Source organism: Nerophis lumbriciformis, linkage group LG04 (assembly GCF_033978685.3).
Source record: "Nerophis lumbriciformis linkage group LG04, RoL_Nlum_v2.1, whole genome shotgun sequence".
NCBI classification, from domain to species: Eukaryota; Metazoa; Chordata; class Actinopteri; order Syngnathiformes; family Syngnathidae; genus Nerophis; species Nerophis lumbriciformis.
Window position 1 is genome coordinate 41,725,020 of NC_084551.2, and position 24,906 is coordinate 41,749,925.

The following is a 24,906-nucleotide window of genomic DNA, read 5'->3' on the forward strand; positions in this document are numbered from 1 at the left end:
ACAGACTATTCTCCACTCACAGTAGAACTTAAAAAGTGGCTTTGGAGCAATCAAAGCTGCTCACACGGACACTGAGGTAGGCACCACTGTATGTTAGACCCCACATGACAACTTAATGTGTATTATATTCATGTATGAGAACATTCTATTATGAGCTATGAAATGTATCTTTTCAATTCATGGTTAGTGTTTACAATTTGAATGTATGGTTAGTGTTTACGAATTATAACATGTGAAAGACAGAATGCATTGTTGCAGTGTGATGATGTAAATGAGAGGTGTGGTTGTAATTAGGGCTGCAACAACTAATCGATTAAATCGATTAAAATCGTTTATACAAATAGTTGGCGATTAATTTAGTCATCGATTCGTTGGATCTATGCTATGCGCATGCGCTGAGGCTACGTTTTTTAAATTTTTGTATTTATTTTTTTATAAACCGAGGCTACGTCTCATGAGGTGGCAGTAAGCCAGCCAATGATGTGTCATGTGCAGCTCACGTGACGACGCCGTCTCCGTTGCCTGGAAACATTCGAAAAATGGCGGAGGAAAACAGTACGGATAGTTCAGCGGAGAAACATCTTGAGGTTATTGCTTCAATGGAGAAAAGTGTACGACCTAAGTCGTCAAAAGTGTGGGAACACTTTACTTTAAAGGCTTCAAAGAAGACCGTTTCCTGTAAAATGGCACGGGAGTACAACATTGCTTCAGGAGCACCTGAAGAGGAAACGTGGGAGCCATGGATGAAGGGAAGAACTCACGGTAAGTAACTTTTTAAGTCCATAGTCCGGGTACATTGATCCGTTGTGTCCGTCTTTGTGTGTTTTTAATATTTTGTTAACGAGGAGATTTTTTTTAAGGAAGCGAAGCAGCAACTGTTGTGTCTTAACTTTTAGAGTGTTAGGAACTTCTTGGAGAGTGCATTTTCTGTGTTGTTTTGAGTCACAACAAGCATTCATGAGTTCAGCTTTTTTGTGAGTAACATTAACGTTATCCCTTTGTTGCATGGTTACCAATTTCGAAATAAACGTAACGGACAGAAATATCTCAGGTTCGTTTCATTATGGATCAATGTAGCCGGGCCGATAAAGCTATATAAATATATTTAGATTTGAGTGACGCTTTAGTATAACTCAACGTTATGAAGGTGCTGGAATATTTCATGCTATTATTCATTGTCTCTTTTATTCGATTATTAATCGATTAAATGAAGTAATAATCGACAGATTAATTGATTATCAAATTAGTTGTTAGTTGCAGCCCTAGTTGTAATGTACAAGTATGATGCTGTACGTGTGTGCGCGTGGGTCAGTTTCAATGAGAGGGCCTTTTCTGACTGTTCTTATTTGATTACATGCGAAAGTATATTGCTATTGTTGTAATTTGATTGCATGTTATTGCATATTGTATTCTTATTAACAGGAACTGCAGATGTAAACTAGCCGTTTAGCTATAATTGGGTGCAGAACATATCTGTCTTTGAGCTTAATTTTAAAAATTTGCACAAAAAAAAGCACCATTTAAAGATGTTTTAGTGTTTAAAGAATTAAAAAATTATCAACAGAGTTTACACAAATACATACCGAATTCATCCAAATTAATCACAATGTCTGTTACAGTCACTACAGTAATTACAACTTGTGTTCACATCCACAGGAACCACATGGGTTAGCCTATTATATACATTATTTACAACCTTACTAGTGTTCATTTCACAGCCACTGATGGTTCATCTAGTTATTTACATTATTTACACATTACTTTGGTTCATTCACACATTACTTTGGCATTTTTGCTTTGATGGCTCTGACATGAGCCTTCCTGGCAAATGTCTTAGCAGCTTGCATTTCCCTTTTTGTTTCTGCTTTAGTAGAATCTGCCTTGGATTTTATAGCCAATTTCTGTGTCTTCGACTCCCTACTTCTAACTGCTCCAAATGCAAAAATCATGCAAACATCATAGAGTACAAACAATGTTTATTCTATAACTTCCTTTATCTGATTAGCCATTTGTGATTTAAAGGGGAACATTATCACCAGACCTATGTAAGCGTCAATATATACCTTGATGTTGCAGAAAAAAGACCATATTTTTTTTTAACCGATTTCCGAACTCTAAATTGGTGAATTTTGGCGAATTAAACACCTTTCTAATATTCGCTCTCGGAGCGATGACGTCACAACGTGGCGTCACATTAGGAAGCAATCCGCCATTTTCTCAAACACCGAGTCAAATCAGCTCTGTTATTTTCCTTTTTTTCGACTGTTTTCCGTACCTTGGAGACATCATGCCTCGTCGGTATGTTGTCGGAGGGTGTAACAACACGAACAGGGATGGATTCAAGTTGCACCAGTGGCCCAAAGATGAGAAAGTGGCAAGAATTTGGACGTTTGTTCCGCACACTTTACCGACGAAAGCTATGCTACGACAGAGATGGCAAGAATGTGTGGATATCCTGCGACACTCAAAGCAGATGCATTTCCAACGATAAAGTCAAAGAAATCTGCCGCCAGACCCTCATTGAATCTGCCGGAGTGTGTGAGCAATTCAGGGACAAAGGACCTCGGTAGCACGGCAAGCAATGGCGGCAGTTTGTTCCTGCAGACGAGCGAGCTAAACCCCCTATCGACCCTAGTTTCCCTGGCCTGCTGACATCAACTCCAAAACTGGACAGATCAGCTTTCAGGAAAAGAGCGCGGATGAGGGTATGTCTACAGAATATATTAATTGATGAAAATTGGTCTGTCTGCACTCTTAAAGTGCATGTTGTTGCCAAATGTATTTCATATGCTGTAAACCTAGTTCATAGTTGTTAGTTTCCTTTAATGCCAAACAAACACAGACCAATCATTGGTTAGAAGGCGATTGCCGAATTCATCCTCGCTTTCTCCCGTGTCGCTGGCTGTAGTGTCGGTTTCGCTTGCATACGGTTCAAACCGATATTGCTCAATAGCTTCAGTTTCTTCTTCAATTTCGTTTTCGCTACCTGCCTCCACACTACAACCATCCGTTTCAATACATTCGTAATCTGTTGAATCGCTTAAGCCGCTGAAATCCGAGTCTGAATCCGAGCTAATGTCGCTATAGCTTGCTATTCTTTCCGCCATGTTTGTTTGTGTTGGCTTCACTATGTGACGTCACAGGAAAATGGACGGATGTTTATAACGATGGTTAAAATCAGGCACTTTGAAGCTTTTTTTAGGGATATTGCGTGATGGGTAAAATTTTGAAAAAAACTTCGAAAAATATAATAAGCCACTGGGAACTGATTTTTAATGGTTTTAACCATTCTGAAATTGTAATAATGTTCCCCTTTAAAGCATGACATAACAAATATCTTGCAGTCATGTTGTTAATGTTTCAAAATGATTCAACTATTCAATGTCAAAATATAAACTGTAAAATAATGAACAACATGTTAGCTACTGTCTTGTTCTAAAACACCAACAAAAATTAAATTTAGCATTTAGACAGGCTATACTGTAGCTAAAGTCATCACATATCTGCCACAATCATGTGCGTTCTTAAATGTGTATTCCATATCTGCCATGTTGAGAGCAGTGAAAAACAACGAAAATGAATGTTTTTGGGCATTGTTTTATCCAGACGCATACATTTGTCTAATGTGGCCAAGTAAACGCATTGTGGGTTTCCTGGACGTCATCTAAAAAAATAATCTAAGGAAGAAAATTTCTCTGCCATCTTCCACTAGTTTTTTTAATATATAAATCGTCTACTTGCATATTCCCTCTTCTCTTCTCCGACTCTCTCGGCGTCATTTGGGATGTACGTGTCTGTTCTGATTTACCTTCCTAATTCGATGACCCACCCTATCTTGCTTCTGATTGGCCTGTTTGTAATATTTTTCCCTAATCTTAACCAATCGTGCATCATCATAGTAAACCTTATACGTAAACCAACCAATCATCATTGATTTTTCTTGTATATGTTGTCCCCTGCCCGTGGAGTTGCACTAGCATGTAACTTAGCTAACCGCTACATGGGTCTAAAAATAGCTAAGCTACGGAAATCGCTACTTGTTTAAAAAGTAGCAAAGGTACTGGGAAATTTGCTATGTAGCTTCGATTTTTAAGTTAATAATTTTAATGGAAAAAACTTAGTTTTTACCACTGCAGCCGTAAACCGGAATGGATGATCAAAAACCGTACTCATTACGGGAAAACCGTAGTTGTTAGCAGGTATGGCAAAGAGACTGATCAAGATTTTAACACACATTGTAGGTCGGGGGGAAAAAAAGGAAACAGCAAATATTTTTTTATATTTTTACAGAGATAAAAAAGACGGATTTCCGACTATAGATGGAAAAATCACATGCCTGTTCATTTGCATTGTCCCTTTAAATAAAGACTTAACTAAAACTAAACTTTCAATATTCCGATAAATACAGGAATTTTGTGTGCATGTAAACTAAAAAGTAAAATCACAATAATGATGTGAAGGAATGCAGAAAAATAACTTACCACTTCAATAGGGCCAACTTTGGGGACTGTTGGTGTTTGGTCTTTTGTCTTTTTATCTTTGTCAGCCTCATTTTTGAGATCCCTGGGAAATCATTAGTGCAATCCATTTATTTTTCTATGTCCTATATTTGATTTTGGTGCAATGTAATTTGACCCTAGTTTTATGAAGTTCCAAAATATTACCTTAAACAAATATATTGTTGGCAGTCTGTTGCATCTTTTCGAAACGTGTCTGTTTCAGCCATGCCTAATCGTATTATGGAAAGATGCAGGTTGATATATTTGTATGTTTCACATTAAGAAAATGTTAGTAGTCCTATCTGGAAAAAAAAACACATCAAAGGAGTCTCAGTTGACCAAATAAAGCAGAACCATACCTGAGTCCCTCTGTCCTTTGCACCTGATGTTCAGGCTCCAGTGTGTGACAGAGTTGGCTCGCTCACACACTGCACACACCCTTTCTCCTCCTCCTGCTTCTCATATGGCTTCATTGGAACACTTCTGTTGATGTGGACATATTAAGGCATTAAAGTCATTATTGGTGACCTACAGTGCAGTGCAGAGTTTGGTGACTTGCTCAAGGTTTATTCGGGGTCTAAGGACATCTCATTCTACAGGATGAAATGTGCATGTGTTCAGACGATTGGAGAAGTAGGGACACATATTATGTGGGTTTAGATTGGAGCAGGGGTCCCCAAACTTTTTGACTCGGGGGCCGCAGCGGGTTAAAAACATTTGGCCGGGGGCGAGCTCTGTGTGTGTGTGTGTGTGGGTGTGTGTGTGTGTGTGTGTGTGTGTGTGTGTGTGTGTGTGTGTGTGTGTATACATATATATATCCAGTCGTGGTCAAAAGTTTACATACACTTGTAAAGAACATAATGTCATGGCTGTCTTGAGTTTCCAATATTTTCTACAACTCTTATTTTTTTGTGATAGAGTGATTGGAGCACATACTGTACCTGTTGGTCACAAAAAACATTAATGAAGTTTGGTTCTTTAATTAATTTATTATGGGTCTCCTGAAAAGTATACATACAGAAATGTTAATATTTGGTTGCATGTCCCTTGGCAAGTTTCACTGCAATAAGGCGTTTTTGGTAGCCATCCACAAGCTTCTGGTTGAATTTTTGACCACTCCTCTAGACAAAATTGGTGCAGTTCAGCTAACTTTGTTGGTTTTTTGACATGGACTTGTTTTTTCAGCAATGTCCACACGTTTAAGTCAGATCTTTGGGAAGGCCATTCTAAAACGTTAACTCTAGCCTGATGTAGCCATTCCTTTACCAATTTTGACGTGCATTTGGGGTCATTGTCCTGTTGGAACACCCAACTGCGCCCAGACCCAACCTCCGAGCTGATAATTTTAGGTTATCCTGAAGAATTTGTAGGTAATCTTCCTTTTTCATTGTCCCATTTACTCTTTGTAAAGCACCAGTTCCATTGGCAGCAAAACAGGGCCAGAGTATAATACTCCCACCACCCTGCTTGACGGTAAAATGGTGTTCGTGGGATTAAAGGCCTCAGCTTTTATCCTCCAAACATACTGCTGGCTATTGTGGCCAAACAATTTTTGTTTCATCTGACCACATAACTTTCCTCCAGAAGGTCTTATCTTTGTCCATCAGATGAAACAAAAACTGAGCTGTTCGGCAACATGTTTGGAGGAGAAAAGGTGAGGCCTATAATCCCAGGAACACCATTTCTACCATCAAGCATGGTGGTGTTAGTATTATGTTCTGAACCTGTTTTGCTGCCAATGGAAATGGTGCTTTATAGAGAGTAAATGGGACAATGAAAAAGGAGGATTACCTCCAAATTCTTCAGAACAACCTAAAATCATCAGCCCGGAGGTTGAGCCTTGGGAGCTGTTGGGTGTTCCAACAGGACAATGACCCCAACACATGTCAAAAGTGGTAAAGGAATGGCTAAATCAAGCTAGAATTAAGGTTTTAGAATGGCCTTCCTAAAGTCCTGACTTAAACTCCATTGAGAACATGTGGTGGACAATGCTGAAGAAATAGCACTATTGATAATGAATAATAACAATAATTACCTCTATTATCAACAATACAATTGTTTTAAATGCAACAATACAAAAGCGTAATGATAACTTGAAATACAAAAGAAAGCAGAAGCAAACTGTATTAACCTTTGTAGATTGTTATTATAGTAACAATAGGTTAAGCTTTGTCAGTGTGCCATGTGTTACCCAGTTTCTCCTAGGGCAACAACGTTAATATATCAGGGTATTTCCTGGCTCAAATTGAGGCATAGGTGGTACAATCCTGACGATGCGCCAGAATTTTTACGCAATTTATAGTAATACGCTGTAAAGAACACCGTAAAATGTATTGTCATTTTAAATAATTTGATGGGTAGTTTGCTGTAAAATCATAAGTCAAGCAGATATTTAAGTATTTATTTTTATTAAGACAAAAAATGTTTGGAAAGTATGATAATATACTGGAATATTTGTTGCAATAATGGATACTATTTAAGTTTAAATGCATGCAATTTCAAGCAGTACATATATTTTTTCTGTCAAAATGAAAAAAATCCATTACCTTTAGTGAGCAAATATTAAGTACTTTATTGACACATCATTTCCAGGTGTTTGCAGGCCAGATCTGGCCCCTGGGCCTGGAACTAAGGGGCCAAGCCCAACTCCTGAAAAACAACCCCACACCATAATTCCTCCTGCACCAAATTTCACACTCGGCACAATGCAGTCCGAAATGTACCGTTCTCCTGGCATCCTCCAAACCCAGACTCGTCCATCAGATTGCCAGATGGAAAAGCGTGACTCATCACTCGAGAGAACACGTCTCCACTGCTCTAGAGTCCAGTGGCGACGTGCTTTACACCACTGCATCCGACACTTTGCATTGGACTTGGTGATTGTGTTGTCCTGAAGTCAATTGTTAATATTCTTTACATAATTACTTGATAATACATTTGTATTAGTGACTGCAATGCTTTAATTTGGAGCTAAAGTTGTTTATATTTATTGTATGCTATAATCGGCAAACAGCAGTTAGATGATGTCACTTCCGCTAAATTACTTCCTGTTGGTTGACTTCCGGTATTCGTTCGAAAGTCCTGCAAATCACAAGAAAGGATGCTGGGATCGACAGTTTTCAACCAAACTGAACATGACAACAAACCCGCTCCATCAATGCATGACCTCCTGTTTCTAAAGATCATGGACATTCACACCTACAGAGATGGATCCAACAATTGTGTGGCTCCACTCCCATTTAAAAAAACCACGTCAACGTTTGCCAAACAATAAGGACCAGGCAATCAAGCGGTTCATGTCACTTCAACGAACCCTCTAAAGGAAACCGGAAATGCAGGAACAGTATGTCACATTCATAGAAAAGCTCATAACCAACAAGCATGCAGAGGTAGCACCGCCATTGAGGAAAGATGAAGAGTGCTGGTATTTGCCATCCTTTGGTGTATACCATCCACGAAAACCTGCGTCCAACACGCAAGTATTTCCCTCAATGATGTGCTACTCTCAGGACCCGACACTTGCTGGGCGATCCTCTGCGCTTTCGGAAGGAAAGGGTTGTGATTATGGCAGACATCCAGCAGATGTTTCATTGTTTTTTGGTGCATGAAGATCACAGAAATTTCCTAAGTTTCTTGTGGCATCAGGAAAACGATCCCAGTAAGCCAGTTATTGAGTATCGCATGAGGGTCCACATGTTGGGCAACACACCATCTCCTGCCGTGGCAATCTATGGGCTGCGAAAGGCCATCAGGGAAGGTGCACACCAGCACGGAGCTGATACTGTCAAGTTTGTGGAAAGGCACTTTTATATGGACGATGGCTTGGTATCCCTACCATCTGAAGGTGAAGCCATTGACCTGCTCCAACGGACAAAGTGTTCACTCGCCTAGTCGAACCTTTGCTTGCACAAGTTTGTATCAAACTCTGAGGAAGTCACTAAAGCCTTCTCCCCTCAAGATTGTGCCCCTGTGGTCAAAGACTTAGATTTGAGTGGAGACTTCACACAACGGAGCTTAGGGTTGCTCTGGGAGATTACATCAGACACATTCACATACTTCGCATCACCAACAACTCGACGTGGTATTTTGTCTACTGTAAACAGTGTTTTTGATCCCCTAGAAATGCTCGCATCTGTCACGATTCAGGGAAGATCCCTTTTCAGAGAACTTATCTCCGAGCTATCAGACTGGGACACACCCCTGCCAGAAGCCAAAAAGAACAAGTGGGAGATTTGGAGAGAGTCTCTTCAAGGCTTAAATACAATTCATATTCCATGCAGGTACACTGCAAAGTCACTCTGCAATGCGGTGCTCACAGAGTTGTGCGTGTTTTCAGATGCATCCTGCAAGGCCATTGGCGCTGTGGCTTACCTGAAAATGGTCCAAGAAGATAGAAAAGCCGAAGTCGGATTTGTGATGGGTAAGGCCAAGTTGGCACCCAAGTCTGAACCTACCATCCCAAGGCTGGAGCTCTGTGCTGCTGTGCTAGCGGTAGAGATGGCAGATCTCATCCAAGATGAGCTGGACCTCAAGTTCGATGAAGTTTGCTTCGACGCGGACAGTAAGGTAGCGCTTGGATACATTTGCAATGTGAAAAAACTTTTCTACACCTACGTTCATAACAGAGTCCAGCGTATTCGTCAATCTTCAAATCCCGATAAATGGAACTATGTGTGCACGGAGGAAAACCCTGCAGATCATGCGTCAAGATCCTTACCTGTATCAAGCCTTGGACAAACATCTTGGTTTATCGGCCCTGCATTCCTTGATGAAGACATCTGCAAAGACGACACAAACCAGTGAAAGGTTTGAGCTCAAACCTCATTGGACCAGATAATGACTCTGAAATCTGACCACAAGTGCAGACCTGCGCTACTTACCTGGAACATCAGATACTTAAGCCAGATTGCTTCCAACGATTTTCCACATTCACTTCCTTGGCGAGGAGTGTGGCATTCCTCATCCACGTCGCACAAGCATACAAAAGGTCAAATCAAAAAGATGGATGCGAAGGCTGGCACAAATGTCACCAACCACGCACTGCAGATGAAATGGCCCAAGCTAAAGATATTATTCTGAGGGCAGCACAAAATGCAGCCTTCTCAGAAGAGCTTTTAGCTTTACAAGAAAACAAGCCAGTTTCAAGAAACAGCCCTTTGTTGAAAGTCAACCCAACTTTGTGTGGGAGGTAGACTAAAGTGCGCTGAAATCACACTTTTAGAAAATAATCCTGTAATCCTCCCCAAGAAAAGCCACATCTCTGTGTTGCTCACGCGCCACCACCATATGCAGGTAAAACATCAAGGCCGTCATTTTACCAAAGGAGCCATCAGAGCAGCAGGATTGTGGATCCGAAGGAGCCATCAGAGCAGCAGGATTGTGGATTCTAGGTGGTCGGTCTTTAATCAACTCAATTCTTCACAAATGCACAATCTGTCATAGACTTCGAGGGAAGGTTCAAGAACAACAAATGGCTAATTTGCCTCCGGAACCTCTTAAATCTTGTTCTCCTTTTACTTATGTGGGAGTTGATGTTTTTGACCCTAGTCTGTCCTAACCAGACGTACCAGAGGAGGACTAGCAGAGAGCAAGTGGTGGGCCATGATGTTCACTTGTCTTAGTTCGAAAGCAGTTCATATCGAGTTAATCGAGTCTATGGACACTTCAAGTTGCGTCAACAACCCTCAGGCATTTTTTCACGCTTCGAGGTCCGGCAAATCAACTCCATTCTGATTGTGGCACTAACTTTACGGGAGCATGCAAAGAGCTTGGAATGAACAAGGCAGTGCAGAAGTTTCTCAGTGAACAGCAGTGCATTTGGAAATTCAACCCACCACACGCTTCCCATATGGGAGGCTCCTGGGAGAAAATGATCGGGATTGCAAGAAGAATCCTGGATTCAATGTTACTGCAGCATGGGACTCGTATAACCCACAAAGTCCTTTGCACTCTGATGGCGGAGGTCACTGCAATTATAAATGCACGACCACTTCTACCGGTATCCATAGATCCACAAAAACCCTTCATTCTTTCACCATCAATGCTCCTAACACAAAAGGCAGGAGCTCCACCTCCACCCGGAGAATTCACAGAGAAGGACCTTTACTACTCAGTGGCCTAGTGGTTAGAGTGTCCGCCCAAAGATCGGTAGGTTGTGAGTTCAAACCCCGGCCGAGTCATACCAAAGACTATAAAAATGGGACCCATTACCTCCCTGCTTGGCACTCAGCATCAAGGGTTGAAATTGGGGGTTAAATCACCAAAAATGATTCCCGGGCGCGACCACCGCTACTGCTCACTGCTCCCCTCACCTCCCAGGGTGTGATTAAGGGTGATGGGTCAAATGCAGAGAATAATTTCGCCACACCTAGTGTGTGTGTGACAATCATTGGTACTTTAACTTTAACTTTTACACCAAACAATGGAAGCAAGTGCAAGCATTTGCAAACCAGTTTTGGAGCCGATGGAGCAGGGAGTACCTTCCTTCTTTGCAACAGAGACAGAAATGGAAAATGTCACGGCGAAATCTTCAAGTACGAGATCTAGTTCTCCTCAAGGACAAGCAAGCTGCTCGTAACTACTGGCCTATGGCCATGGTCACCGCCACATTCCCCCTGATCGACAGTTTGGTCAGGAAGGTCGAAGTGATGACTACAGACCAAGGAACTCCAAAACAATTTTTGAGACAAGTAACAGAAGTTGTTTTACTCCTGCCCAAAGACTAGAGTTGTTTGGCGATTTTAGTGGCCTCATATGTTGTCCTGAAGTCAATTGTTAATATTCTTTACATAATTACTTGATAATACTTTTGTATTAGTGACTGCGTTTTCCATGGCTTCCCCGAACTCCTCCCATGTTTGAGTTTTTGCCTCTGCGACTGCTGAAGCCGCACCCCGCTTGGCCTCTCGGTACCTGTCCGCTGCCTCAGAAGTCCTATGTGCCAAAAGAACCCGATAGGACTCCTTCTTCAGCTTGAAGGCATCCCTCAATGCCGGTGTCCACCAACAGGTTCTAGGATTACCGCCACGACAGGCACCAACTACCTTGCGGCCACAGCTCCAATCAGCCGCCTCGACAATAGAGGTGCTGAACATGGTCCACTCGGACTCAATGTCCAGCACCTCTCTCGTGACATGTTCAAAGTTCTTCCGCTGGTGGGAATTGAAACTCTCTCTGACAGGAGACTCTGCCAGACGTTCCCAGCAAACCCTCACAATGCGTTTGGGCCTGCCAGGTCTGTCTGGCATCCTCCCCCACCATCGCAGCCAACTCACCACCAGGTGGTGATCGGTAGAAAGCTCCGCCCCTCTCTTCACCCGAGTGTCCAAAACATGAGGCCGCAAATCCGATGACACAACTACAAAGTCGATCATGGAACTGATGCCTAGGGTGTCCTGGTGCCAAGTGCACATATGGACACCCTTATGTTTGAACATGGTGTTTGTTATGGACAGTCTGTGACGGGCACAAAAGTCCAATAACAAAACACCACTCAGGTTCAGATCCGGGCGGCCATTTTCCCAATCACGCCTCTCCAGGTTTCACTGTCGTTGCCAACATGAGCGTTGAAGTCCCCCAGTAGAACAAGGGAATCACCTGGGGGAGCACTCTCAAGGACTCCCTCGAGTGAATCCAAAAAGGGTGGGTACTCTGAGCAGCCGTTTGGCGCGTAAGCGCAAACCACAGTCAGGACCCGCCCCCCCACCCAAAGGCGGAGGGAAGCTATCCTCTCGGCTACTGGGTTGAACTCCAACGTGCAGGCTCTGAGCAGGGGGGCAACAAGAATTGCCACCCCAGCCCGTCGCCTCTCACTGCCGGCAACGCCAGAGTAGAATGCTGTGCGTCGAAGCCTCGCGCACAAGCTCAGGCTCCTTCCCCCCCAGCTAGGTGACGTTCCACGTCCCAAGAGCTAGCTTCTGTAGCCAAAGATCGGACCGCCAAGTGCCCTGCCTTCGGCTTCCGCCCAGCTCACATTTCACCCGACCTCTATGGCCCCTGCCATGGATGGTGAGCCCATTGGAGTGGGGACCCACGTTGCCTCTTCGGGCTGTGCCCGGCCGGGCCCCATGGGGGCAGGCCCGGCCACCAGGCGCTCGCCATCGTGCCCCACCTCCGGGCCTGGTTCCAGAGGGGGGCCCCGGTGACCCGCGTCCGGGTGAGGGAAATCTGGGTCCTTTGTTTTTATTCTTCATGGAGATGATTGAGGGAACCCCTCATGAAACAGGCCTGTAGAGATGAAGTAGTCTTGTGATTTTTTCCCCACACATACATATATTGCGCTCTACTACGGTATCGAGCACTATTTTTTGGATAACCTTATTAATACATACATATATACATACATACATATATATATATATATATATATATATATATATAAACAGCACGGGGTCCATCATCTGGCGGTCGTTTGGCTTCAAGCGGGAAGATATTCAGCAGTAATATGCAAAGTATGCAGCAGAAGCGTTGCTACAAAAGGTAGCAGCCAACGTTCCCTCTAAGGTGTGCGCCTGCGCAATTGCGCACTGCTCAAGCGTCCTCTGTGCACAGCAAATATATGCCGCGCACCAAATCAAATCCCATCTGAATTCTAAACAAAATAAACACATTTATTCTGTGTAATTTTGCAATGCAACTCTGAGTGACAGTGACAACAAGCGGCCCTAACGGTGTTCGTCAACACCGTTCAATTATTGTAACGTATATCGAGATGCTTCGAGGACAGGAATTATATCGATCACTTTATTGAACAAAACAGTTTATATTCGGCCATAACCACACCAAAAACATGAGTAAAAAACTTCTATCTCGAAAAACTAGTCATTTTCTGCCGTACAAACCAGGCCAAAAGCAACTTGTCATCTGTCACCAACACGCATAGCACTAAGCCACTGGTGCGTTTATGGCCACACAAAAAGTCGGACAACTCAAACACCACACAAAGTTACACTAATGACTCCTCAGTCATACGTGTGCTTATTCTACTGTCATTTATTATTAATGTTAATTTATTGATATTAATCATGGAATGCTGTTACTAGAGAAAGTTACAGGAATGCACACTTCATCCTATGCTTACATTTCATTGTGCAACATGAGGATGTTTAAGGGCAACTAAATGTGATCTCTGAAAGGGGTACAAATGATTTCCAAAGCAGGACCCCCACCCAGACTTTTTGTACAATACTAATCCATAGCTTATGAAAAACAAGATTTCTTTTATTTTCATTACAAGTGGGCCAAATCACTAATATTACAAAATAATATGAAAATGACTCCACTCATTTGAGTGTTATTATAAAAGATTGGTTTGAGACAAGTGTGCTGCTGGTATTGCCACGTGTGCTGCTGGTATTGCCACGTGTGATGTTGCTCACATGTGCTCCACTGAATGCTCAGGGAGTTTTTGTGTTTGCTCACACACATGAACAATTAGAGGGAACATTGGTAGCAGGACCACTAATTTGTTCTTTCATTTAAAAAGTCACCCGCGAGAAAATGAAGAGTGCTTGAAACTCCGTAGTTAACATCTCTGGCCGGTGCCACACCCCAAAAAATGACGAAACAACCTGCACTGACGAGCCTGACGTCTTCCATTTACAGATCAACACCATATGAAAAACATAGTCACAAACACAAGGAGATAACGTCCGCAGTAACTTATTACATAGCGAAGGACATGGTCCCATAAACATCATTTGTGCAACATTTTGACCAGAGAACCACCATTACATGTTATGTAGACCACAAGGAAGTGTTTTACATTTAGAAAAATAATAATAATATGACTCCTTTAATGCGCCCTATTATATGCATCAAGTGTTCATTCAAGGCTAAGGCAAAATATCGAGATATATATCGTATATCGCGATATGGCCTAAAAATATCAAGATATTAATAAAAGCCAATATCGCCCATCCTAATATATATATATATATATATATATATATATATATATATATATATATATATATACCCACCTCATCACAGGGCCAACACAGATAGACAACATTCACACTCGCATTCACACACTAGGGCCAATTTTAGTGCTGACAATCAACCTATCCCCAGCTGCATGTCTTTGGAGGTGGGAGGAAGCCAGAGTACCCGGAGGAAACCCACAAAGTCACAAGGAGAACAAGCAAACTCCACTGTCCGGGCCCTCTACTCCTCCTACTTATAGCACACACAGTCACACATATATAAGACTTTGGGGGATTGTCCTGCGGGGAGGCATGGCGGGGGGATGAGGATGCCTCCTATGGGGCTCCAGTCCTCCTGTCTTGTCCCCTGCTTGTCCATCCCTCAGTCTTAGCTGCATATTAGACAATTAGGATTTGGGGGGCTCGGCTTGGTTGGGACACACCATGACCTTGATGTCCCCCAATTTTAATTTTTAATCGCATTATTAGTTCCTACAAGTATACATATCTCACACACGCTACAGTACACACATCAATAGGGACTGGAGGTCGGCTGTAACGGCTGACCTCCTAATTTTTACTACACAGTAGACACTCTGGGGGCCTTGTACACATGCATGGGGGGTTGGGGTTCGGCGCACCCCTCATTGCCTCGTCGGCTGGCGCGGATTGCGGGCACTGCGGTCTGGTGGCCTGCCAGGCTTTTATTCTTTTTTTTTTTTTATTCTTTTTTTTTTAATTATTTACTTATTTTATTCATTTTTTATTTTTTTTTATTATTTTTTAAATCTTATTATTTATCTGTGTGTGGCGTTGCGCGTCGCACATTTTTTAAGCTTCTCAGGTGGAATTCTTTCCCATTCTTGCTTGATGTACAGCTTAAGTTGTTCAACAGTCCGGGGGTCTTCGTTGTGGTATTTTACGCTTCATAATGCGCCACACATTTTCAATGAGAGACAGGTCTGGACTACAGGCAGGCCAGTCTAGTATCCGCACTCTTTTACTATGAAGCCACGTTGATGTAACACGTGGCTTGGCATTGTCTTGCTGAAATAAGCAGGGGCGTCCATGGTAACGTTGCTTGGATGGCAACATATGTTGCTCCAAAACCTGTATGTACCTTTCAGCATTAATGGCGCCTTCACAGATGTGTAAGTTACCCATGTCTTGGGCACTAATACACCCCCATACCATCACAGATGCTGACTTTTCAACTTTGCGCCTATAACAATCCGGATGGTTCCCTTCCTCTTTGGTCCGGAGGACACGACGTCCACAGTTTCCAAAAACAATTTGAAATGTGGACTCGTCAGACCACAGAACACTTTTCCACTTTGTATCAGTCTATCTTAGATGAGCTCAGGCCCAGCGAAGCCGACGGCGTTTCTGGGCGTTGTTGATAAACGGTTTTCGCCTTGCATAGGAGAGTTTTAACTTGCACTTACAGATGTGGCGACCAACTGTAGTTACTGACAGTGGGTTTCTGAAGTGTTCCTGAGCCCATGTTGTGATATCCTTTACACACTGATGTCGCTTGTTGATGCAGTACAGTCTGAGGGATTGAAGGTCACGGGCTTAGCTGCTTACGTGCAGTGATTTCTCCAGATTCTCTGAACCTTTTGATGACATTACAGACCGTAGATGGTCCATCCATCCATTTTCTACCGCTTATTCCCTTTGGAGTCGCGGGGGGCGCTGGAGCCTATCTCAGCTACAATCGGGCGGAAGGTGGGGTACACCCTGGACAAGTTGCCAACTCATCGCAGGGCCAACACAGATAGACAGACAACATTCACACTCACATCCACACACTAGGGCCAATTTTAGTGTTGCCAATCAACTTATCCCCAGGTGCATGTCTTTGGAGGTGGGAGGAAGCCGGAGTACCCGGAGGGAACCCACGCAGTCACGGGGAGAACATGCAAACTCCACACAGAAAGATCCCGAGCCTGGGATTGAACCCAGGACTACTCAGGACCTTCGTATTGTGAGGCAGACGCACTAACCCCTCTTCCACCGTGCTGCCCACCGTAGATGGTGAAATCCCTAAATTCCTTGCAATAACTCGTTCAGAAATGTTGTTCTTAAAAACTGTTCGACACTTTGCTCACGCATTTGTTCACAAAGTGGTGACCCTCGCTCCATCCTTGTTTGTGAATGACTGAGCATTTCAAGGAAGCTGCTTTTATACCCAATCATGGCACTTACTTGTTCCCAATTAGCATGTTCACCTGTGGAATGTTCCAAATAAGTGTTTGATGAGCATTCCGCAACTTTCTCAGTCTTTTTTGCCACTTGTGCCAGCTTTTTTGAAACATGTGGCAGGCATCAAATTCCAAATGAGCTAATATTTGCAAAAAATAACAAAATGTTCCAGTTCGAACGTTAAGTATCTTGTCTTTGCAGTGTATTCAATTGAATATAGGTTGACAAGGATGTGCAAATCATTGTATTTTGTTTTTATTTACGATTTACACAACGTGCCAACTTCACCGGTTTTGGGGTTTGTATATAAATAATAAAAGCATTCATTGAGGTATAACTATCATGTTATATTATCTAAAGTCTTTGACAATCAGCATGATTTTGTAACAGTCCACTTTTTTATTAATATGGTGCTCGGACTCCCATGGTTTCTTTCAGCCTTTCAAAGCTTCTCTTAGACTACCATTTTTTTTTTTTTTTTTCAACTTTTTTTTATTGGCATTTTCAAACAGACAGAAAAAAGTGCAAGTCCAAACAGTACAATTTTAAAGTTAGTACATGATTCACACCCTTTCCCTTAAAACCCAAACCACCCACCCACCCTCCCACCCCACTCAGGTCCCACTAACGAGGGACAAATGGCGCAATTATGTAACAAGACGACAAAGACAGACACATTCTCACACACACACACACACATATACGCGGCCAGAGACAGACAGATATATATAAAAAAATAAAATAAATATATATATATATATAATAATAAAATAAAATAAAAATTAGTAATAATAATAATAATATATAATAAAATAAAAATAGAATAACATAATACTACTAAATAAAAGGGAGATTATTCCTCATCTGCGTCTGGGCATAGGTCAAGAGAGTTGACATACAGCAAAAAAGGGCTCCATGAGCTTTCAAATGCTTGAACCGAGCCCTTTAGCGAAAACCTAAGTTTTTCCAGTTTTAGGTTGTAGAGAACCTCTCTAATCCAACGGCCGTGTGATGGGGGGCGAGCCAGCTTCCAATTAAACAAGATCAATCGCCTGGCCAGCAAGGTCGTAAAAGCAACAGCGCGTTTTAGTGGTACCGGGCACATGTTATCGGGGCATACGCCAAAAATGGCTGATAATGGGTTGGGAGGAAAGTTTTGACCGTATGCTTTTCCAATTGTGTCAAAAATGTCCTCCCAAAAGGAACATAGTTTAGAGCAGGACCAGAACATATGGACGTGATCAGCCGGAGATTGTTTGCATCTATTGCAGGTATTGCTAACAGTGGGGTAAATTTTGGATAGTTTTGAATTAGTGTAGTGAATTTTATGGATTACTTTGCATTGGATGAGACTATGACGGGCACATATTAAAGTTAAAGTTAAAGTACCAATGATTGTCACACACACACTAGGTGTGGCGAAATTATTCTCTGCATTTGACCCATCACCCTTGATCACCCCCTGGGAGGTGAGGGGAGCAGTGGGCAGCAGCGGTGGCCGCGCCCGGGAATCATTTTGGTGATTAAACCCCCAATTCCAACCCTTGATGCTGAGTGCCAAGCAGGGAGGTAATGGGTCCCATTTTTATAGTTTTTGGTATGACTCGGCCGGGGTTTGAACTCCCAACCTACCGATCCCAGGACGGACACTCTAACCACTAGGCCACTGAGTAGGTTGAGGAGGAGTGAACCAGTTTCAGGGCCGAGTTCCAGTGTTGATCGGATATGTTGATATTAAGATCGCTCTCCCACGAGGCTCTTATCACTGATAGAGAGTTTGGAGCAACTGAACTTAAGGAGGTATATAACACGGAGATACATTTTTTATGATTAGGGCTCAAAGATAACAATGTATCTATAAGAGTTTCCGGAGGACGATTTGGAAAGTGTGGGAACTGCTTCTTCACGAAGTCCCGCGCCTGAAAGAAACGAAAAAGGTGGGAGTTCGGCAAATCGTATTTGGAAGAGAGTTCAGTGAAGGATGAGAACACTCCGTCTGCATAGAGGTCTTTCACAGTGGTGATACCATGATCGTGCCAAGTCATAAATGCGGGGTCAGTACGGGAAGGTTTAAATAATTGGTTTTTAAGTAGCGGGGTCAATATAGATGGGCCCTGAGAACCCAAGTGTTTTCGTAGCTGGTTCCATATTTCAATGGAGATTGACACGATGGTGTTTGCGCCTTCAAGTTTAAATGGGAAAGAAAGTGATGAGCATAAGCAAGAATGTAATGAGGAGTGTGGGATTGCCGTTTCAAGGGACACCCAGGCCGGGAGGGTCTGAGAGCCTCCATCCATCCAGTATAGGAGTTTCTGTACATTAGCCGCCCAATAGTATTGTCTGAAATTGGGGAGAGCGAGCCCTCCTTCAGATTTGGGAGATTGTAGGACAGACTTACGGATTCGAGCCAATCCGGCCCCCCATAAAAATTTATATATTGATTTGTCTAATTTATCGAAAAATGATTTAGTAATAAATATGGGGATATGTTGAAAAAGGTAAAAGAATTTAGGCAGAGTGATCATCTTGATCAGATTGATCCGGCCAGCGAGAGATAATGGTAAAACAGACCAGCGGGCAAAGTTCTTCTCCATCTTTTCAATTAGAGGTAAAAAATTTGCCCGGAGCATATCAGACATAGCCGGAGTAATAAGGATCCCCAAGTAATGAATCCCATCATGTGCCCATTTGAATGCCGCTAGAGATCGTGGTAACTGTTTAGCTAAGGAATTAATCGGAAACAGCTCACTTTTTTGGTAGTTAAGTTTGTAACCAGAGTGTGTGCCAAACCGCTCCAAAATGTCAAATATTACCGGGAGTGAGCTAGCAGGGTCCGAGATGTACAGGAGCAGGTCATCCGCGTAAAGCGAGACTTTGTGCAACGTGTCCGACCGGGTGATACCTTTAAAGCCCGCCTCTGCGCGCAGCCAAAGAGCGAGGGGTTCTATCGCAATAGCAAACAGTAGTGGAGATAACGGGCAACCCTGTCTAGTGCCTCTTTTTAGAAAAATTGGGGCGGATAGTGTATTATTTGTACGTACCGAGGCTATTGGGGACAAGTACAAAAGTTTAACCCAGAGAATGAAATCTTCGTTAAAACCAAACCGACCCATCACTTCAAATAGATATTCCCATTCAACCCTGTCAAAGGCTTTCTCCGCATCGAGGGACACTACCACCTCCGGGGTCGAAGGGTTTGGCGAATGGATAATGTTTAGGAGGAGCCGAGTGTTGTGTGAGGATTGCCGGCCTAGCATAAAACCTGTTTGATCCAACGAGATGATGGAAGGCATCACCCTTTGGAGCCGGAGAGCGAGAACCTTGGATATAATTTTTAGATCTACATTTAAGAGCGAAATTGGTCTATAGCTGCTGCAAAGCAGGGGGTCTTTCTCTTTTTTTAGGATGAGAGAAATGGTGGCCCTCGATAAGGTTTCTGGGAGGCGATGTTGCAGAAAAGCTTCATTATACATGTCTCTTAGAGCCGGAGCAAGAGCACTGGAGAAAGTCTTGTAATATTCTGCACTGAAGCCATCCGGGCCGGGTGACTTATTGTTCTGTAAGGATTTGATGGCTTCTGTGATCTCAATGACACTAATGGGCTGGCCCAGGCCCCTCGCAGTCCCACGTTCTATCTGTGGGAATGTTTTATCGCCAAACAGCTCATCTGAGGAAGGGGGGCAGTCTGAGGTATATAACGTTGTATAAAATGCAGCAAATGTTTCATTAATCTTAGCTGGATCAGTATGTAGTTCTCCTGTGTTAGAGCGAATAGACGTGATTAGCCTCGAAGATGCTTCCTCCCTGACCCGGTGGGATAAGAGCCTGCCAGCTTTCTCCCCAGATTCAAAAAATCGTTGTCTGGATTTGAGCAGTTGTAATTTCGCTCTATTAACAGACATAAGGTGAAAGTCAGTTTGTAGGCGAAGGCGTTCTTTATATAGTGTCGGGTCTGGGTTTGAAGCGTATTTATCGTCGAGATCCTTAATCTTGCGGAGCAGCCCAGTGATTTGAATGGTCTCTGTCTTATTTAGGTTTGAAACAAAAGATATAAGTTGTCCTCTAATATAGGCTTTAGATGCTTCCCATTGTATACCTCTTCCAATTTCTGGCGAGTCGTTCAGTTCGAAAAAACACTTAATTTGATCGTGTAGAAAATTCCTATAACGGTCTTCTGCTAGTAAGGCTGAGTTGAATCGCCATTGTTTAAGGGGTCTAGGTTGAGTGTCCATATTGATGTCGACTGAGGTGGGGGCATGATCGGAGATTACGATAATATGGTAATTACATGTTTTGGTTTTGGAAAGCAATCTATTGTCGAGAAGAAAGAAGTCTATCCGAGTGTAAGTGTGATGTACATGGGAGAAGTAGGAGAATTGTTTAATTGTAGGGGAGGCATGTCTCCATGGGTCTGTAAGACCCAACTGTTTAGCGAAAGTATCCAGTGTTTTAGCTGAATTAGATAAGGGAGCCAGTTTGTTAGATGATCGATCCAGTACAGGATCCTGCACCAGGTTAAAGTCCCCGCCCATAATGATGAAATGGTTTCCAATGTTCGGAAATTATGTAAACAATTTAGTCACATAAGAGTTGTCATCCCAGTTGGGTCCATAAACGCTAGCGAGTATGACTGGGGTGCCTTGCAGCTTTCCAGACACAATAATATAACGACCAGCCGGGTCTGCTACAGTTTGATTGAGTTCGAATGAAATATTTCTACGAATAAGGATAGCTGTGCCCCTGGCCCTTTCGTTGAATTTTGAATGGAAAATATGGCTGATCCAGCCTCTTTTAAGTCGTGAAATCTCTCTGTTGCGAAGGTGGGTCTCCTGAATGAAAAATATATCTCCTTTGAGGTGTTGCAAATGGGTCAGACCCTCCCAATTTTAGTGGCGCTCCCCACTCCCCTCACGTTCCATGAAACAAATCTAAGTGTATTACTGGTGCTTGTCATGTCTCACCATGTCCAACTAGGAGAGCAGAACGGGCTGATGTATACAAGCAGGTCAGGAGGGAGGCTGATGCACGATAACTGGGGACTGCAGAGAGTACTGGTAAGAGGAGGGGATGAAACAGAAGCGTGAGAGGAAGGAATAAGGAGATAAACAAACCAATAAACACACGTACATATAGAAAACACAACAGACTCACACACATTCTCACAGACACAACAACATACAACAATGCCAGGTGGATTAAACCTGGCAACCACCTACAGGGCCATCGTCCCAGGACCTGAGAACCCCATTGTCGAAACTGAACCTTAAGTGTCCTTTTCACAGCAGTGCGCTGTCCTTGCGCCTGCATGGACGTATCCATATCGGCTTCCGGGTTTTTCCACCTCCCGAGAACAACAGATTGGCTCCAACTGAGTCAGAACATATTAAAGTGCATCAAAACTGCAATATATTCCCTCAGGAAACGTAGTACCCAGTACTAAGATAACTTCAGAAAGCGAGAAAAATAGATTATAAAGTATAAACAACTCAAAAAGCATGTGGCGAAATAAAGTAAATGTAAAGTACAAGCAAGCGGTGTCACACATATACATACACACATACATACACTTATATATATATGCATATACACACACACACACACACGCATAAACATGTATACCATCATGGATGTATAGGTAAGGAATAACAGTAACCAACCAAGAAATAAGTAGATCAGCAGTTAGGTCAAATAACAAAAAAGTAAACCACCGTGTAAAAATATATATCTATTAGAACATGATAACTAAATGTAAAGGGGAGACAAAATAATTTGAGTGTCGATGTAGCAAAATAAAACAGAATGAACAATATTGCGGGTTGAAAGTGGATCCAATGAGTGAACACACCGATGTGATATTCACGGTCAGGCCTGGAGTTAGAGTTATGTTAGCATGGTTTATCGTGATAAAGCAGGCGTTGATTATTAAGGTTGGTGTCGGCAGTGTGGCATCCAGACATGGCTGCAGTTAGCCAAGCTAGCGCCACCCTGCCATGCTCTGTGGGGTAGTCACATCGTATCAAACAAAGTTTCAATAAAGTCATACCGACTGAGATTACTCTTTTGCATGTTCTTGGCTGCGTTGATTGTGGGACTTGACAAAATCTTGGGCGTCTTTGAGAGATGTGAGTCGCCGTCTCTTTCCATCCTCGGTTGAAACCATTAGCTTAGCTGGATAGTGGAGTGCTGGTTTGAGGCCCAGATTGTAGAGATCCCTCATGACGTCACGGTACACGGCCCGCTGTTCCAGTATTTCGGGGCAGTAGTCTTCGAAGATGTGTACCGGTGAGTCCTTGTACCTTAGTTTGCCTCTGCGTTTCCGAGCCTCCCGCACCACCAGCTCCCTCGTCTGGAATCGGTGGAAGCATATCACGATAGCCCGCGGCCTCTCACCGGGGCCTGGCTTTGCTGTTAGCGAGCGGTGGGCACGGTCCAGCTCCGGGGTCGACGACAGCGTGTGTTCACCCAGGACCTCGACCAGCAGTTGAGAGAAGAACGTTGTTGGATGTGGACCTTCAATGTTTTCAGGTACGCCGACAATTCGTATGTTGTTTCGACGACTTCTGCTCTCCAAGTCTATTAGCTTAGCTTTTAGCCTCGCGTTCTCCTCGGTTACGAATGTTAGCTTGGTGTTCATAGCCGGCTGGTCGTGTCGGCAAACAGTTCTAGTGAGGAGAGGCGCTTCTGGTTTTCCAGAAGTGTGGTCTGTATACAATCCAGCGTGTTGTTGAGTTTGGAAAAGGCGGAGTTAAACTCCGACGAGAGAGAAGTCTTGTGGTCCGCTAGCATTGTAGTTAGCGTAGCCATGATGGTACTGGCCGCCAAGTCCTTCTTTTGCTCCTCCTTTTTGGATCTGTTAGACATTTTCTCATTCAGCGCGAAAAAGTATTAGTACTATTAAAACGTTAGTAGCAGTTACTGCATTCAGTCGAGCTGTACAGAATGGTAGGAATGAAATTTGCGGGAGCGTGGAAAAGTGCGACTACTCCATCTTGTCGCCAAACCGGAAGCCAGACTACCATTTTTTGACCGCGGTATTTGTCAAGTCCTAGTTATGGCCCTGCCAATGCTTGCGTTGTTTTCGGCTGTACGAACTGTTCAAATCGTAAAAAGGATAAATGTTTCTTCAAAGTTCTTTGAGAGGAAATCAACAAGGGCGGCGCAGTGCAAGATTTTATGAAACGACGAGAAAAATAGCATGCACTATATTCCAAGAGAGCAGAGTCGTAGAATGCACACGTTTGCAGTGATAACTACATTAAAGATTTGTTTGATATACTTTTAATGTTTAGTGTTTCCAATTTCAGTATTATTTTGATATTATTTGCATTTCTTAAAACACATTTTTGCAACAAGTGATTCGTAAAGCACCAACTCGGCGAGTCAAATTAAACAAAAGTAAATGTGAGAGAGTTAAGGCTTAACCATAAGGTAGCAATCACAAATGAAGCTTTCAGCACATACTAATGTTGAGATCGATAGTTATATTTTGATAGAGACGGTAAAACACGCGTACTCATAAACAAAGCGTGCAACAACAAACATAGCTATAGATGCAAAGTTGAATCATGAAATGCAACGTTACCTGAGCAAAAAATATGCATGATTTATCCGGGAGAGTTTTGACAACAATTTCCTTGACCCAGCCACACACCGAGAAGTTGTAGGCCTCTGTGATTTTCCAAGTTTTCATCTGTTTTGTTGTATAGAATGATGTCTTGAGCACAAGATAGTTTGTCATGTCTGATAAGGTGACTGATGGATAATCCTTAATATTAAATCTATTTTTGATAAAGTATTCCATTACATTGTTAGATTTTTTTGCTCATATCTGCTTTTTGCAGGAAGATCTAGGCCTCTTGCGTATGTAGATAGTTTGCACACAAAAGCAATCTTGGCTTGGTTGACCTCCATTTTTTTTTACTTCCGGGAAAAAGTCATGTGTCGGAATACAAAAAATAGAGAGAGCAACAGGCACCGTTTTTGCTGCCAAAGGCATGGGCTGTGCCCGGAAGCATTCAATTGCTGTCATTTTGACGTTAGTTTTTCTGACAAAATATACTAAAATAATATGTCTACAGTCAAAACATACTCCAGCTCGTAAACTTACAACAAAACATGCTTATATTTCGTAAAAGTAGAATTCTGTGGCCGTATTTGACGCACTCTGCTGCTACATTCCTGCAGTGTTTAGAGACCAGCAAACTGTCTAACATGCACCCAACGGGGCAATAAACGTAAAAAATACACAGAACGACCAAAAAAATAACTTTGTTACCCTC

At 42.8% G+C, this 24,906-nt stretch overlaps 1 protein-coding gene across 11 annotated transcripts in view; it reads right to left on the bottom strand.

Annotated features, from left to right (window-relative positions):
* Positions 1–24,906, bottom strand: part of LOC133602392 (ATP-dependent translocase ABCB1-like) — a 129,554-nt gene that overhangs the window by 99,510 nt on the left and 5,138 nt on the right. For 8 of the 11 annotated variants that reach the window (XR_009814879.1, XM_061955581.1, XM_061955608.1 and 5 more), the window contains exons 2-4: positions 4,859–4,982; positions 4,665–4,728; positions 4,482–4,563 (exon numbers count right to left, since the gene is read on the bottom strand). The exons of 1 other annotated variant lie outside the window; for it this stretch is intronic. Coding sequence is in view for 9 of the 10 variants with exons in the window: in XM_061955581.1 (XP_061811565.1) it covers positions 4,482–4,563; positions 4,665–4,726 (144 nt within the window). In the remaining variant the exon portion in view is untranslated. Of the gene's footprint in view, positions 1–4,481; positions 4,564–4,664; positions 4,802–4,858; positions 4,983–9,216; positions 9,261–24,906 lie in introns of those variants that run through there. 2 more of the 11 variants (XM_061955588.1, XM_061955589.1) reach the window with 2 other exon arrangements.